The 15,779-nt window shown below is 48.7% G+C and overlaps 3 protein-coding genes and 1 pseudogene across 4 annotated transcripts; 2 read left to right on the top strand and 2 right to left on the bottom strand.

Moving 5' to 3' along the window:
* LOC119097251 (dynein regulatory complex protein 9-like) overlaps positions 1 to 4,493 on the bottom strand; it is a 32,554-nt pseudogene extending 28,061 nt beyond the window's left edge.
* A 313-nt stretch (positions 4,494 to 4,806) lies between these two features.
* Positions 4,807 to 6,626, top strand: LOC119096958 (pyridoxal phosphate phosphatase PHOSPHO2). 2 transcript variants are annotated; one of them, XM_037219960.1, is made up of 2 exons: positions 4,807 to 4,967; positions 5,597 to 6,626. In XM_037219960.1, the coding sequence occupies exon 2, from the start codon at positions 5,605 to 5,607 to the stop codon at positions 6,370 to 6,372; it is 768 nt and encodes a 255-aa protein (XP_037075855.1). In that variant the 5' UTR covers positions 4,807 to 4,967; positions 5,597 to 5,604; the 3' UTR covers positions 6,373 to 6,626. The 2 variants fall into 2 exon arrangements, with proteins under 2 accessions (XP_037075855.1, XP_037075856.1); XM_037219961.1 differs by lacking the exon at positions 4,807 to 4,967 and adding an exon at positions 5,046 to 5,221.
* Positions 6,627 to 6,669: 43 nt separating this feature from the next.
* LOC119096959 (signal recognition particle receptor subunit beta) lies at positions 6,670 to 11,225 on the bottom strand. The gene is made up of 4 exons (XM_037219962.1): positions 10,934 to 11,225; positions 9,272 to 9,441; positions 8,587 to 8,858; positions 6,670 to 7,821 (listed from the first exon to the last, which is right to left on the bottom strand). The coding sequence occupies exons 1-4, from the start codon at positions 11,040 to 11,042 to the stop codon at positions 7,614 to 7,616; spliced, it is 759 nt and encodes a 252-aa protein (XP_037075857.1). The 5' UTR covers positions 11,043 to 11,225; the 3' UTR covers positions 6,670 to 7,613.
* Positions 11,226 to 11,744: 519 nt separating this feature from the next.
* LOC119096782 (mitochondrial chaperone BCS1) lies at positions 11,745 to 15,567 on the top strand. Its single transcript, XM_037219707.1, has 6 exons — positions 11,745 to 12,195; positions 12,779 to 12,918; positions 13,262 to 13,456; positions 13,913 to 14,145; positions 14,610 to 14,728; positions 15,294 to 15,567. The coding sequence occupies exons 1-6, from the start codon at positions 11,873 to 11,875 to the stop codon at positions 15,544 to 15,546; spliced, it is 1,263 nt and encodes a 420-aa protein (XP_037075602.1). The 5' UTR covers positions 11,745 to 11,872; the 3' UTR covers positions 15,547 to 15,567.
* Positions 15,568 to 15,779: the final 212 nt, after the last annotated feature.

The raw sequence follows: 15,779 nt of genomic DNA, 5'->3' as shown, positions 1-15,779 counted from the left end.
GGTACTGCTCGTAAAAGTTGTTCATGTCGGGCACCAGGTCCTTGATGACGTACATGTGCGGCAGCGGGTAGATCTTGGTCGGCTTGCTCAAGTTCGTGTCGATTTTGCTGCGAAGAGGCAGCAGGAATTCAACGCATATAGCGCGCAGTTTTAGTGACAGAATCAGGGCACGTATCCTCGGAGCATTTCTAGGAGACGCGATGAACATCTGTTCCACATGTCAAACGTGCTTCCACTATCACCAAACCAAACCATACACCCCCTGGTGACCTAATCCGGATGACTAAACCGGCTGGCTTGTCGTACAATGAACGATTCCTCCGGGAAAATCGGTTATCACGGCATCAAGCCAACACTGGCCGCGCTATTCATGGCCTAACCTATGATTATAGGCCTATCATGATGACCCGTGCGCATTCACCAGGCCCAAGCTGAATCGGTACACGCGGTATGGCGGGGTGTGCGTGCACCTCACCTGATACAGGCCAGCGTGTTGACGCCGCCCGATGTTCATGGCGCAGGAGCCGCAGATTCCCTCGCGACAAGAGCGGCGGAAAGTCAGCGTCGGGTCCATCTCGTTCTTGATCTTGATGAGCGCGTCCAGCAGCATGGGGCCGCACGAGTTCAGGTCCACGTCGTACGTCTGTCAGGGAGGAGGCTGCCCATCAGCAGGCCGAAAGGAAGCCAGAGGCCGCGCGACCGGAGCGCCACCAGACTATCACAGATGGTGATCACTCCTGCTTCCGTCATATTGAAAAGAACGTTACGCGCATGCGCTAGTGAGAGCAACAAGCCGGAATTTTGCCACCACAAGCAAGGCATTTGACGGCTGTTGACCTCCACCGCGAGTGGCGATGGGACACCGGCTGCCTCGCCACGTCTGAACCCCGCAGACGGTGTTCACCCGCCTGACCTGCATTCGCAGCTTAGACACGTTTGTACCATGCACACGGTGTTCGCCCGCCTGACCTGCACGTGCTGCTTAGACACGTCTGTACCGCGCACAACGGTGTTCACCCGCCTGACCTGCACGTGTGGCTTAGACACGTCTGTACCGCGCACACGGTGTTCACCCGCCTGACCTGCACGTGTGGCTTAGACACGTCTGTACCACGCAGATGATGTTCACCCACCTGACCTGCATGTGCGGCTTAGACACGTCTGTATCGCGCACATAGTGTTCACCCGCCTGACCTGCACGTGTGGCTTAGACAGGTCTGTACCGCGCACACGGTGTTCACCCGCCTGACCTGCATGTGCGGCTTATCGCCGGGCTTGTCTGGGTTCCAGCGGTAGATGGCGAACTGTTTGACACGCCGCTGGGACGCCGGGCTGGCGGCTGCCGCTGTCTGGGCGCCGCGCACCTGGCGACACAGGAGCTGTTACTCACGTGGTGATCGCATGGAGAGCTGAAGCTGGTGATTTCCGGTTCGGAGCTGCCGAACTGAAATACGGCTCAGCTGATGGCTCAGTACACTGTGGAAGTGTGAATGTCAGACTGAAACTGGGGCTGATAGTTTCAAAGTTTAAACACATGAAGCCAAGACAAAGTCAGCAGCTTTATTTTCAGATAGCCTAAAGACAAAGCTGAACTGACTGGGTTGAAATCCTGATGCAAAACCAAAGGCGAATCTAGTACACAAACCTGTTTTGAAATAATGATAGCACTTTTATGCCAACAACAGTTGTATGAGATCAAAATCTGCCCTGTAGTTGAGAAAATGTGTTAGCATCTTTAATGGAATACTTCTCTGACTACTCTTCTTGTTCATACATAAGCATGAACACAACATTCCAGTTAATTTTCCAGCTCTTGTCAGATGATATAAATAGGCTGACTAATATGCTTGATATAGGAAAGCTGGAGGGAGTAAAGCAAGAAGCAACTAGGGTGATGAATACAATTGGCAAACTTACCTTACCTATTAAAATACAAGAATAGGCATACAGCCTTGAATTCGTATTCACTGAAGTCTTGTAGACTTAGAGGAGATCTGATAGAGGTATTCATGACCATAAAAGGGATAGACAAGGTAGGTCTACAAGGAGTGCTGGAAATTAGGCCAAGACTTAGAGGAAACCAGTTTCAATAAGCAAAAGGCAAAAGGCAGGAGTTGAACTATTCTGATGTCTTGCATGTGCAGGCCTTGGTGATTGTGAGCATGTCATTGGTGCTGCATGCTGTATTGGCTTGCATGGTGGTGCCTTACTGCATGTGGCCATGGTCACTCTTGTTGCTGCATGCTGCATGCCCTTGTGCTGGCTCCCAAAAGTACTATTGTGTATGTGTAGCTGCCAGCTTATGAGTCCTCTGAATGTGTTGCATAACAAGTGTCTGCTTCAACTGTGTACTACTTCCCAAATAAACTATAGCTGTCACACTATGAAGAGGCAGACAGCATTTAGTCTGAGAAGCAAATCATTGGAATAGACTGCCAAACAAAGTTACACAAATTTCTTCCCTGACAACATTTGAAATTGTTTAGCCAGGTTCTATCAGTCTAACAGTCACATTTATAGTTAAATTCAGGCAGGTCAGGTGGTAGGATTAGTGCTAATGATGTGCAGCACCTGACATAAGCCAACCTTAATGGGCTCTTGTGGCTTTTTGTTGGCCTGATGTCTTCTTGTGTTTAGGTTTCTATTGGCTCTAATATATTATCTATTACATATTATGCATTAGTTCTAAATTGGTCCTAAGAACAGCCAGTCCTTTTGTACTTGGGTCTCTAAGTTCTAAATGGGTCACAAAAATAGCTGGTCAGTTTTTGGCTCAGAGACAGGTATGCATGTGTTATACCAGACTGCAATGCAGTGCCCATGTGCACTGTTGTGAGGGATGTGCCAGTGCCATGCATCCCACATCTTGGCACTCATCATGGCAGTACCCAGACTGTCACGCTGGGGGCCAGTCTCAGTCATGTGGCCTTGACCTCTGCCCAATCAGCAGCAACCCTTGGTGGGGCTGAGCCGAGGTTAGGCAGGGGGTGCAGATGAGGGGCCAGTGAACTCCTAGCTCCCGACTGACAAGGTCATTGCTGTGTATATATGTCCCTTGTCCTCCCTATACTCCTCTTTGAGCTGCTGCAAAGAGGCTAGAGGGTTTGTGCCCCACCTTACCTACAACTGATGGCTTGGGGCACTCTAGAACACTTGTCCTCCTACCAAGCCCCACTAACTCAATGGTTATGAGCTTTGTTGCCATGCTGGGAAATGCTATGTACAGAGAATGATGTTGTGCATGTAATATAGCAGTATGGTTGGAGAGAGAAGTTTAGAGTGGTCACCAAAATAACATGGATTGAGTTGATGTGGTGCCAGGTACAACACTTGGTAACATAAATAAAATTGTGGTATACTGGGTTGAAACAATGGGCAAAATTGATGATGTGAACTATGGTTGGAACTGCAATGGAACAATTGCCTTCACAAAGCAGAAACCAACAGTATGAGTTGACATTGGGCTGAAAGCATCTATTACCCAAAAACTGTTTTGAGCAAGCTTTAAACACCAAACTAGGGCTAAAATCAAAACCATCTGTTTGAAAAGACATGAAACAAAAGCCAGCCAGCTGCAGGAAACAAAACCTCTCAGAAAATGTCCTGTCTTCCTCCATAGTAAATAAGAATGACATCCCAACATGGTAAGTTACCTCCCAGACTCCAGCTGGGGATATCACCAATACCAAGCCATGGGAGACCTTTCAGCCATGAGGCTTTATGGGCTTCCTAGGTATTGTTTGGCAGTCTTGCCTCTCAGATCATCAGTTTGCCTCCCGAGTTACCATTTGCTATCTTGGTGCACAAAACTGTACTGCATGCTGGACGCATGAAAAAACAAGTGATACACAGGACAACTTCATCTGAAATGCTTGCATATGTTGCAGACAATGGGACTATCATAGCCACCACCAAAACTCTGGTCCAACTAGAGTGCAGGTCTGTTACATAACTGCTGGCCATACTCAAACAAGAGTCAGCTAACAATCCTGGTAGTGTGTGCATTACCTGTCACATCTCATATGACAGGTAAAAAACCTTCAAATTAAAACACCCTAATGAACAACTATTTTCTTATTCATGATACAATCTCAGCGCCTGCATAATTGTCCTGACATGATATGTAGTAGTAACTGGATGTTGCCATACCTACTGACGAGCCAGTCTGTAAAATATGAAAGTGACATTGACAGCGTGCATGGGATATCCCTAACTGTCTAATGCCCTGCAGAACGTCACTGAACAATTCCAGAGCATTGGTTCATATACGCCACAATTACAAGCTGACCTGATTCCACGAATTCAGACTACAATAACTCACCAAGGCTTTGCCGCATGTTAGCCCACAGCTGCCAGCAAGAACAGCAGATTTTGCCGCTACTACACTCATAGCCCAAAGACAGAAGGATTGGACGAGCAAACTTCGCACCACCCCTCACGCCGCTAAACTCCGAGCTCCCACACCACACGGCGCGACCGAAAACTGTGACAGGGTAGCTGTTACGCAAGGCCAAGTTGTGTTTGCGCTTACATTACATAACATCACTTTTAGGCTGAAAAATCCATTTGAATCCTTTCTTTATCACCTCAACAAAAAAATTAAAAACTATACATAAATATTTGAGCATATACCATGCTACACAGGAATTTTTGGACTTGATACATTTGACACTATTCGGAATCAATTCTTCTTGAGAAAGACCTCCTTTAAAAGTCATTTCTAGCGCTAAAATGACGAGCAGTGGCACGACACAAAACCACGAAAGCAAATAGGTGGGCGGTGGCTCAGCAGAGCTTGTATGGTTGGCCGAGCTATGCAGTGGAGTCTCGGGCAGCAGCAGGGCTGCTAGGATGCGATTAACGGGCGACATGTGAACGTGTTCTGTCTAGTATTTAAACTGTTCAAATTATTTTCCCGTGCTGTTCGATCAGAATTACGTCAGCAGGCGTAGTTGCTGACCTGAAAGGTAATGCCTTTGAATGTTTCCTAATGGAATTCTTTCCGGGCAGCTCCATATAGGACAGTCATGATAGGTTCCTAGAAGTAACCATAATGTGTATACAGGTTTTATCCTCCCAAAGCCTGGATCAAATCTGTGAGAAAATAAACAAGATAAGTTTGTGTTTGACTCTAGGGCAAAGGTCCACAAAATGAATTGGAAGAAGGGACTGGGGCTAATTGTTGAAAAATGTATGCAACATACCCTCAAGACACCAACAAGTCAGTTTTTCCACCATTTGGTTCACTTTCCACTCAAGTGGAGAGGGGATTCTTATTTAGTTAGGGGGAAGGCACTGAAAGCCCTTAACTAAATGAGAAACTACACCCCAGGATTATTCTGCCAACCATTTAAACATTATCCTTTTAATTTGTTCAAGTGCTGCTGACAGCCATGTGCTAAAATTTAGAACTATGTGAGCTGGTTATTCCAGCATTTTGGTGATCATAATCAAACCATGTTTGAGATAAAAGGTCCTTTCCCTTCAGCTACATTATATCAATATAATTTTTTCATGTTCATACCACATATGTGATTTGAACACATGTGGCTGCTTGATTTCACCCAACTACGCTAATAGTTCTGTGCTCACACAGGTGCCTGAATGAAAAAATCAAAAGCAGGAGGCAGCAAGCACAGGAAGGCTGCACCCAACAAGTCACCAGATGCCTGCCTGCTTGTACTGGACTTTGACCACACAGTGGTTGATAAAAATACAGATACCTTTGTATGGAAACTAGGAGAAAATGGGAAAATTCCAGACTCAATCAGCAGTGCACATGGTGAAAAACTTTGGACTCACCTGATGCAGGATGTCTTCGACTACTTACACCAACAAGGGTGCACACCAAAACAGATCCTTGACTGTTTGGCCTCCATGAAGCTGGCACCAGGTATGGACACGTTATTGTATAATGTTCCAGAAAACTATGATATCATCATTATCTCGGATTCCAACGCTGTGTTTATCCAGCACATCCTGGAGACGCATGGAGTGTTTGATCGGATCGCGCACATCTTCACTAATCCTGCCAACTTCGACGAGGATGGACGCCTGGTGGTGACGCCGTTTACCGAGCAGACGGCGTGTGACATCTGCGAGAAGAATCTCTGCAAGGGCGACGCGCTCAAGATGCACGTGGATCGCATGGCAGGGACGGGCAGGAAGAAATATGGGCGTGTGGTTTATGTGGGGGACGGGCTGAATGACCTCTGTCCGTGCTTCAAGCTGGGCAAGAACGACGCAATCTTCCCCAGGTCTGGTTTCAGACTAGAGGAAGAGATTAAGAAGATTCAACGGAAAAAGAAAGAGGAAATCCAAGCCGAAGTTGTGGCGTGGCAGGATGCCTCTACCATCCTCGAATATCTGTGATACTGACCATCGATAGCGCTCTAACACTGCCATTTTGTTTACTTTGAATACGTATGGTGCCCACATATGCTGAAAAATCAATTTCACCATCCAGCGATCTTCAAAAATTGACTGCGGATTGCAGAGCGCTATCGCTTTGCTGCCCTTGTACATGAAGGAACTCGGTTCAGCAGCATGTTGCTGTTTCTGCGGTGGAATTTTCAGTCTCATGTGACGGTGATATTCCCAGTTGAAATAAAGCACGAATATGTCGAGACTGGCCCCTGGTCGCGCATCGCTTCATGGCAAAATAGGACACGTCGAAAATGCAGTTTATTTCGAAACCACCGAGCCAACTCCCTTACGAAATCGCGCGAGATCAATGTCATCCAGCTTGCTTGTCACGGCCCCGGAAAACCCAACGCGTTCGAATGAAACCAAACTCGCACGCAGCTGATGAAAATGTAAGGGATCAACAATACTGCATTCCGGTACGGGCTTCAACTGCGCCACGTGTTAATGTAGGTGTTCACGTTTAACATTACGTAGAAACACGCACGTCATCGTTTGCTGTCGTAATTAACCCTAACCAGCGAATTCTGGCCATATACATGTCGCTGCTTTGTCTGTTTGAAGGTACTAGGTGCCGAAACCGCGATACCCGGCGACGTCGTAATCTTCCAACTTGTATTCTCAATGTGAGCCCCAAAATTATTTAGGACGTGACTCAACAAAATGGCTACAAATGACTGATAAAAGGGGAGAAAATCCCGCAAACTGATACACGAAGAAATATGTAATGGCGATGGTCAGGTGAATCTCATTCACAGATCAGTACGTCACCAAATCGGACTTGTGACCAGGACCGGGCTGCCAGTGAGAGGCCTGTTTGGAAATATGCATAGCATTCCAAAGATCAAAACGCACTTGGAGGGAGACGTTGATGGTGTGAAATCTGGTCACCGTAAAGAGAAAAGAGACAGGCACAAAGCAACACCAATTCATTCCAACCCAAAACAACCAACCACCCATGAGAAGCACAAACGACCGCAGCATGGAAAGCGTCGCACAGAGCAAGGTCCACAGCTATCATCCTGTATGGCGCCGTGTTAGCAGCATCACCCGCAGCCCGGCGCCTCTTCAGTGCTCCGACCTCACCACCTCCAAACCACAGACGAATCTCTCCGCGCACTTCTCCGCGAGCGCTCGTGTCACACAACGCCGCGACCCGGCGAGCCGGTCGAGGCGGCGGAGGCGGCCGCTCAAGCCAGCATGTTCAGCCAGGCCCGGACGGGCTCCAGGCTCGGCTCGTCGTCCTCGCTGGCGCCGCACGAGCCCTCGACGAACTCGACCGGCTGGCGCAGGTGGCCGAACTCGAACTCCTGGCCGTCGCGGCCCAGCGCCGCCGTCGACGCCGTTCCTTCGTCGGTGCCCTGCAGGCTGGACGCCTTGGTCCAGCGCAGCGTGTTGCTGCCACACACCGGGCCACGGGCCGGTTAGCCACTGGCAATAGTCAGCGCAGTCATGACGTTCACAGCGGCTCACTCGCATCAAACAGATCAGCGTCTTCCAGAACGGAGGCGCCGCGCGTAGTTTCATGAAATCGAAGCGATTCAGGAGGCGAGGCCTGTTCGCATGCGCATGGGACGAGAATGCTCCACCATCGATGCACACCGCGTCTCCCTCAGGACTATTGCCCGCGTGAAAGCACCGCCGATCAGGTGGGAGATGAAGGTCATGGCTCAGTGAGAGGGAGGGGCAATCGCGACACGATATCTTTTTATTGCACAACGTGCGAGCACTGCCCTTGGTTCGTCGCGTGTGCTAAAACGGCTCTTGCTTTTATCTATGCGGTATAAGTTTGTGTTCCTGCCGCAAAATGACCACAGTAGTCGGCACGCCCTAAAACTCCAATCAACAACACAAGTTTGTGTTTCACCCTGTACCACTCTCCCCCCCCCCCCAAAAAAAACTGGGTTTTTGGCGACTGTTTTCTCTAGGACCAAGTGGCGCTGTATCACATGGCGTCACAGCCAAGCAAGGATGACGATTCCTGCCAAGTGAAACCTTTCAAATATCCTTTGCGGTATGGGAACAAAAATCTATCTGAATTAACTAGCTCCTAAAAACTTCAGTTCCCCACGGAAAATCGTTATTGGCAACTTCTTACTACTCAGGACATTGCTTAAACCACTTTATCTATGCTTGACTTCCGGGGCGCGTGGCCGTACTCACATTTCGCGCTCCAGCTGTGTGCGGATCAGACCGGCGCCCTTGGCCATGGCCTGGTCCTGCTTGTTGCAGAGCACCAGCAGTGGCGGCTGCAGGGCGGCAATCACCGGGTCCGTCAGCACCGTGTACAGGTACTCGGCAACGTCCTTCAGCTGCTTCTGCACGGTGGTGCTGTCGACGACGAACAGGAGGCCGCGCGCCGCGCCCTTATACCGGTCGAGCGCGGTCTGCCGCAGCCGATCGTGGCCCGGCACGTCCACGAGCTCCAGTCGGCGCTGCCGGCATCAGAGACGGGCTGCACCAGCGCGGCGAACGGCCAGAGAATGGGCGACGGACATCGGCTGGTCCGCCCGGCCAGTGGAGGACTCGCCGGACGCGGACAGGCCTGGCCGCCGACTGCCGTGTCGGCGACACGCTGGTAACCGCGATCAGTGATGAACCAATATCTTTCTGAACAGCGCGACTCTAAACGTACGAAACAAAAGCGTCGCTCAACAATATCATTTCCCAGCAAGTTCTTTGCCTTTCCATTGTGAAACTTAGCAGAGGAAGGGCTGCTCCCTTTCATGAAATGGCAGGTGCTGGAAAACTGCCAGCTATGACCACACTAACAGAAATATTGATGCCAAAGATCTTTTGGCAAGAAAGATCAAAGCTCAATCAAAGTTTGAACAACATATTTGCATACCTTGCCATCAGGAGAATATGATGCTTCATTGGGCTCGATGGATGTATGTGTGCCTTTGTACATGTTCTGCCCAATATGTGAGAGAAGCAGAGTCTTGCCACTGTCACAGAGACCAATGAACAAGATGGCTGTCTGCCGAACTCGACGTTTGAGCAGCAGGAACAGAAGAACTGAAAGTGCAGATAAGTGAGTTACTATCACATGCCTGTAAAGCATGTTACCAGGTTCATTCAACACAAAACCAATTATTTCTAAAATCACCAAAAGATATGACTACACAGAGATGTGAAAGATATCACAATCAGCATACTGATTGGTTAACCTCTGTAACTAGCCTTGTCAGTTTGCTCATGTCATAAAAAATTGGCCTTTAGTTAGGGTAGAACATATGAAAGATGATTGCTGCATGGTGTCTCAACTTCAAGTGATATAGTTCATTTAGAAAACATGAAGGCAGCAATATATGGTTATGTCATTTAGTGTCATATAGTAATATGACATATTTTTTGCAGTGTCAGACACAATACTGGAAAGCTTGTACTGCATACATTGTTCTGCTTGTTCAGATAGGCTTTTGCTGCAATATTGTATCATTATCTTAATTCTCACACCATTTGATGACCTTAAGGAGGTAGGATAAATTAACAGCAAAGATTAAAGATTGCTGCTATGCATCAGCATTAAAAGAAGATGAAGATGCTACGGCAACAGCACAGGGAAGGCAAAAAATGCACTGACCAAACTCACCAATGGAAACCAATCAAACCCATCAATCACTTACCACCCAAAAGGATGGATCAATAAGTGTGTGATCATGCTTTTCAGAGTGGAACTCAAACACAGATTATTTAAACCAAAACCATTTGACCATGAAAATTATCAGGCCTATAGCTCTGCATTTTATGATAGCATCCACCAGCAATATGTGATAATTAAAAATATTGTTACCTCAATTTGGAATCCTGCACATCATTGCAGCTTCATCAAGGCACAACTCTGTTAACTCATAGCTGGCTATTTATGCAATGTTCTATGTGAATTAGCATGCTTCATGGATGGTAGCTTGAAAACATAATAAATAGTCACTTGCAGAAGACCACTTAACATCAGGTGGGTAGCACAATGCCAGGTACCCCTGGTGGTGTTCCTGCTAGAAAAGATAATGACTATTTTACAAAAGCTTCATTCTGAGTATTTAGAATGAATGAATTTCTGGGATCAACATTCATTCCAAGCAGTGCTCATTGTGTGCACCCTGACTGCTACTATCAGATTGTGCACCTCTATAATGCCCGTCCCATCATCATCCCATCATCCATCATATGCCCATCATCAAACTTGAAGGCAAAAGTCGAATGGCACAATGTTTAACACAGTCCATCCTACCTGCTCATGTCACCAATCTACTACTACTGGCCCTATCATACCTGTCAGGGGAAAATCAAAGCAACTTAAACTGCTCAAACCCATCTCACCACAGGTGGATTGGAAGGCACACACTCTTAACAACCGAGTAATGGGGGATGGACAGCTGAATACTTGCCAAACATGAAACATATTTAGCATGCATATAATAAATGTGACACATTTGCGAACACATGCCATGACCACAGGAACATTATGTTGCTGCCTATATGACAAGATGAGGATTCAACATCTTACTTGTGCTGAGAATCACGGCAACAATGGCAACAATCACTCCCAGTCTGGGAGCAGACTGCGACGGCGCTGTCACTGGCTTGTCCATTCCAGGCGACGCAGGATTTTCCATTTTAAATTAAAGTGATTTTAACAAGACTGTACAGCAACCAAATGATCTTCAAATGTGTCCCGACTCGCAGATAAAAAATCAACAGCAATCTTCCCTGATACCACTTATTACGACACGTCGCCCCACGACACAACCACCGATCCAGGAAAAGGCATTGACAACACAGCGCTCAACACGCGCAGCCTCCAGATGTGCGGGTGTGAAGCATTCGCGCTGTATTTGGCACGATAATTTGGTCACAATTAATCAACGCTCTTGTTTGATGATCATAAAACGAACAAAACAAAACACCTGAAAAATTAAAAAAATGTTATACTGGCTCGTGTTTACTTAGTTTCCACCTTCAAAAATGGTTCATTTGGTTTGTCTATCTTTTTAATTAAATATAGTTTTTGGGTAAATGCAGGCTGTCTTCGAACATGATGACTCCAGTCATTTCTGAAGTATATGGGTTTTTCAAATTTATTGAAAGGGAGAAAACTATACTGTGCTAAAAAAATGCAACATTGATGGAGCTTTTATAGTTTATAAATCATAAAATGCATGGTTTAAATCTTTTTCCACGTACACGCGATCATTTCAACGAACAGGCTTATAATCAGCTGTTGGTCATTCGCCGACGTCCTCAGTCATGGCGCTAGTAATACATACTATAGTAGTCACAACACAGCGTTGGGGCGACGAGTAACAAGGCGATGGTATTTTGGTTGTTCTCTTTGGGGCGTTCTCTGTGAGCCACTTCATTTCTTACATCAATATAAGAATCTTTGCCAAGGCCTGTTGAAAGTAAAAACTTTCCTAGGTGTAAACTGCTCAATTTTTGAGTAAACATGCCATTCCCCTCCCTCATATCATCACTGTCCGACAACCCATACTTCGGGGCGGGATTCGGCCTATTTGGTGTGGGCGCAGGAGCAGCACTTTTGAGAAAGGGCTCCCAAGTCGGTATGATCTTGTTTAGAAGACACTACATGATGACTCTGGAGGTTCCATGCAGGGATAAAAGCTATCAGTGGCTCCTTCAGTGGATGACAAATAAAGCAGCCAAGCAAACACAGCATCTAAGTGTTGAAACAACCTACAAGCAACATGATAGTGGTAAAGTTACTACTAACTATGATTTTATTCCAAGTGTTGGTGTTCACTTCCTTTGGTGAGTGGCTTTGTTTCATGACCTTCAAATTTGTCGGGTTATGCTGTAACTAGATTGCAAAGAGCACATATTATCCTATTCTGCTCAGCAGCCCTATTGCAGCAAAAAATTGAGCACATGTGTACTGTAAATTTGAGTCAGACTTCAGTGCATGTTTAGCACCAATTTCACCATGTAGAGAGCCCATGTTTCAGCAGCTTATTTTATTTTGTTTTTTTAAATATTTGATCCGAACCTTTTGTTATTAAGACATGAAGGTAGTTTTAGGCAAATGTATCAAATGCTCGCTAGACATCTACTGCGTGGAGCTAGTTAAAATTTTTAACTCAATTTCACCTGCCCTGAGTTCTGTGCATAAGACAGCAACCTAAGCACACTGCACTAATGTTGCATTGGTTTCCTATATAGTGAGTGGACCTCCTGCTGACCAGTGTTGGAGCAAGCTGTGCATAAGGCCTGCATAAGCTGCCATTTAATACTAGCTTAGTAGAGACAACTGATATTATTGATCAAATATTTGTATAAAAGCATTTCCAATGGATGTATATGATGTTCTAACAGTTGCATTTGAAACTCACCTCAGGTACAACAGCACATGGATTCGTGTTGAGCGGAACAGGGAGCAGCACACCTTAGATCTGCACATGGGTGTTCCATGGGAAACAGTCACATTAACTGCACTGGGACGAAACAAGCAGATCTACTTTGATATGCTTGAAGAAGGTAATCCCTGTTCACCAACTAAGGTGTTAACAGCATTTAACAAATAGATTAGTGTGATGCATTGCAGCCAAGATATTGGTTATTTCTACATAACCTCAAGATCTCAGTTATATAAGTGCATTGATAAATGTGCCATTTCCTTTAGGTATCCACTGTTGTGTAACCTGTTAACTTGCATTAATCATTTCTTGGCCCAAGTATTGCCTTCAACAAAGCTCACATTATGTTGAAAACCATCATTCGAATTGGCCAAGGCTTCCTTAGCTAGGGTCTGGAGACCCTCTGCAGACCATGAAAGCAGCAAGCTCCCTGAAATGAATGATACCTCACCTGTCACCTGCAGCACGTCAGATGGCTCTGCGTGAGAACCAGGGCAAGACACTGATGTACACAGCAGCAGGCTCCGAGTGGCGCCAGTTCGGGCACCCGCGGCGACGGCGGCCTATCGACTCGGTCGTGCTCGATGAAAACGTCGCGGAGCGAATCTTGGCCGACGTGAACGAGTTTCGACATAATCCGGCTTGGTACCAGGACAGAGGTGCGTATTGTGTAGAACACAAGTGCAGTTTGGTGCAAAAGCAAAAGTGGGTATTACTGCCACCCCAGCCTAGTACCAGGAAAGAGGTGAGTGTAAAAGTCAGCCTGTCTTGGTACCAGTACTGAGGTGGGCACGCTAGTCGGCCTGGCCTGCTACCAGAAAATAGGTGGGTTCAGAATCCACTCTGGCTCCGTCTGTTGCGGCGTTAAAGACGCGTCGATGCTCAGGATGTCTAGGTGATCGTTTTGCATTTACCCAATGCTTTCCTCGATCAGTCACAAGAAATGTAGCCATCATATGTATGCTAGATCTTCCTTGCGTCTTTGTGCTCAGCTGTATCCAACACCAGCCATTGTGCTGGGCTGACCCCATGTTCCCTGTAACGTCGGCCAGGCGGCCAGGCACTCGCATCCCTTCATCGGACACCCGTGACCCGAGGCTGACTTCCCCTATTAGGCATCCCGTACCGGCGCGGCTACCTGTTGCACGGCCCGCCCGGCTGCGGCAAGTCGTCCTTCATCACGGCGCTGGCCGGCGAGCTCGGCTTCAGCATCTGCGTCCTGAACCTGTCGGAGCGCGGCCTCAGCGACGACCGGCTGCACCACCTGCTGGCCGTGGCACCGACCGAGAGCATCGTGCTGCTGGAGGACGTAGACGCGGCGTTCGTCAGCCGCGAGGACACGGCGCAGGTGAGACGCCGGCGCACGGCGTGCTGGCGCGGGACGGTAGAGCCGGCCGTTTGAGCGGCTCCGGCGGGTGGCGAGGGACGGCCCCGACGCGGGCAATCAGAGAGGGCGAAGGAACAACGGTTTAATGACAGGACACCGCACGCGTGGCTGTTAAGATGGGCTGCTGGTTAAGGGCGGGCAGAGCAAAGAGTGTCGGACACGGACCCACCTGGCGGCATGGACAGCAAACCGGATCTGATCGTCAACCGCACCAAGTTGTCCTGGAGATAGGCTTGCATTTAGCGTTAATGCCCCGAGGCTTGGAACGGGGTCTTTGTCTGCAGTATTCGCCCACAACTGAGCAGGATATAGGCAATGGCAAATGTTAGCACTAACATGGCTCAGTGAGCTGCATGCCTTTGACGGGAAATATGCTGTGTGAACTGTGACCTTCGCCAGCTAACTCAGTGGGGTGTTCGCTTCAGACCCGCGCGGCTTACGAGGGTCTGTCGCGGGTGACGTTCAGCGGCCTGCTGAACTGCCTGGATGGCGTGGCTTCTACAGAGGCCAGGATCGTGTTCATGACCACCAATTACCTGGACAGGTGAGCTGGTGATGAACCTTTGTTCTCGATAGTGTGCGTGCGTGCGTGCGTGCGTGCGTGCGTGCGTGCGTGCGTGCGTGCGTGCGTGCGTGCGTGCGTGCGTGCGTGCGTGCGTGCGTGCGTGCGTGCGTGCGTGTGTGTGTGTGTGTGTGTGTGTGTGTGTGTGTGTGTGTGTGTGTGTGTGTGTGTGTGTGTGCGTGTGTGTGTGTGTGTGTGTGTGTGTGTGTGCGCGTGTGCATCTGCGTGTGCGTGTGCGTCTGCGTCTGCGTGTGCGTGTATGTGTGCGTCTGTGTGTGTTTGTGAGTGTGTGCGTGCGTGCGTGCGTATGTATATTTAGATTATTGTGTGCTGTGCGTTTAGGCTTTAAGAAATTGTCCGTGGGCTTCAAATGCCTTTTCAAAACATCATCTTTCGTTTCTCTTGGGGAGATAAGCATTTGTCTCACACAGGAAATGATCCATTCCGCGCTGCTTACTCCGTGACCGCGCCGAGATAGCTTTTCTGCCCCTGCTCGCCGACCTCGTGCTCGACCCTCCCTTCTCCCATCTCCCCTTCCCGTCCGCAGACTGGACCCGGCCCTGATCCGGCCCGGCCGCGTCGACGTCAAGGAGCACGTGGGTCACGTGACGCCCCACCAGCTGCGCCGGCTCTTCCTGCGCTTCTACCCGGGCGAGACGGCGTCCGCGGAGCGATTCGTGGCAGCCGCCGGCCAGCTGGGCCGGCCGCTCAGCGCCGCCGCCGTCCAGGGGCACTTCATGCTGCACAAAATGGACCCCGAGCGGGCGGCGCTCTCCGCCGACCGGCTGGGCGCCTCCTGACCCTGCGGCCGACCGGCGGGGTGAGCCGCCAGCGCCGACCGCGCGGCGAGACAGCGTGTAGCGAGAGGACGTCGCGTGGACGACGGCCTCGCCTTGGCTGATGTGCAGTGACAGTGCCTGCCGTGTGGTATGCCAGTTCACTGGCTGTTACGCGCTGCGGGATGTATGAGTGTGCAAACGAGGTGTACGCGATATTATTTATTGTGGGCTTATGCAACTGTCACGCAAAAAGG

This window comes from Pollicipes pollicipes, unplaced genomic scaffold, assembly GCF_011947565.3.
Source record: "Pollicipes pollicipes isolate AB1234 unplaced genomic scaffold, Ppol_2.1 Scaffold_4295;HRSCAF=5057_pilon_pilon_pilon, whole genome shotgun sequence".
In the NCBI taxonomy this organism is placed as follows: domain Eukaryota; kingdom Metazoa; phylum Arthropoda; class Thecostraca; order Pollicipedomorpha; family Pollicipedidae; genus Pollicipes; species Pollicipes pollicipes.
This window is presented reverse-complemented; position numbering and strand designations above follow the sequence as displayed.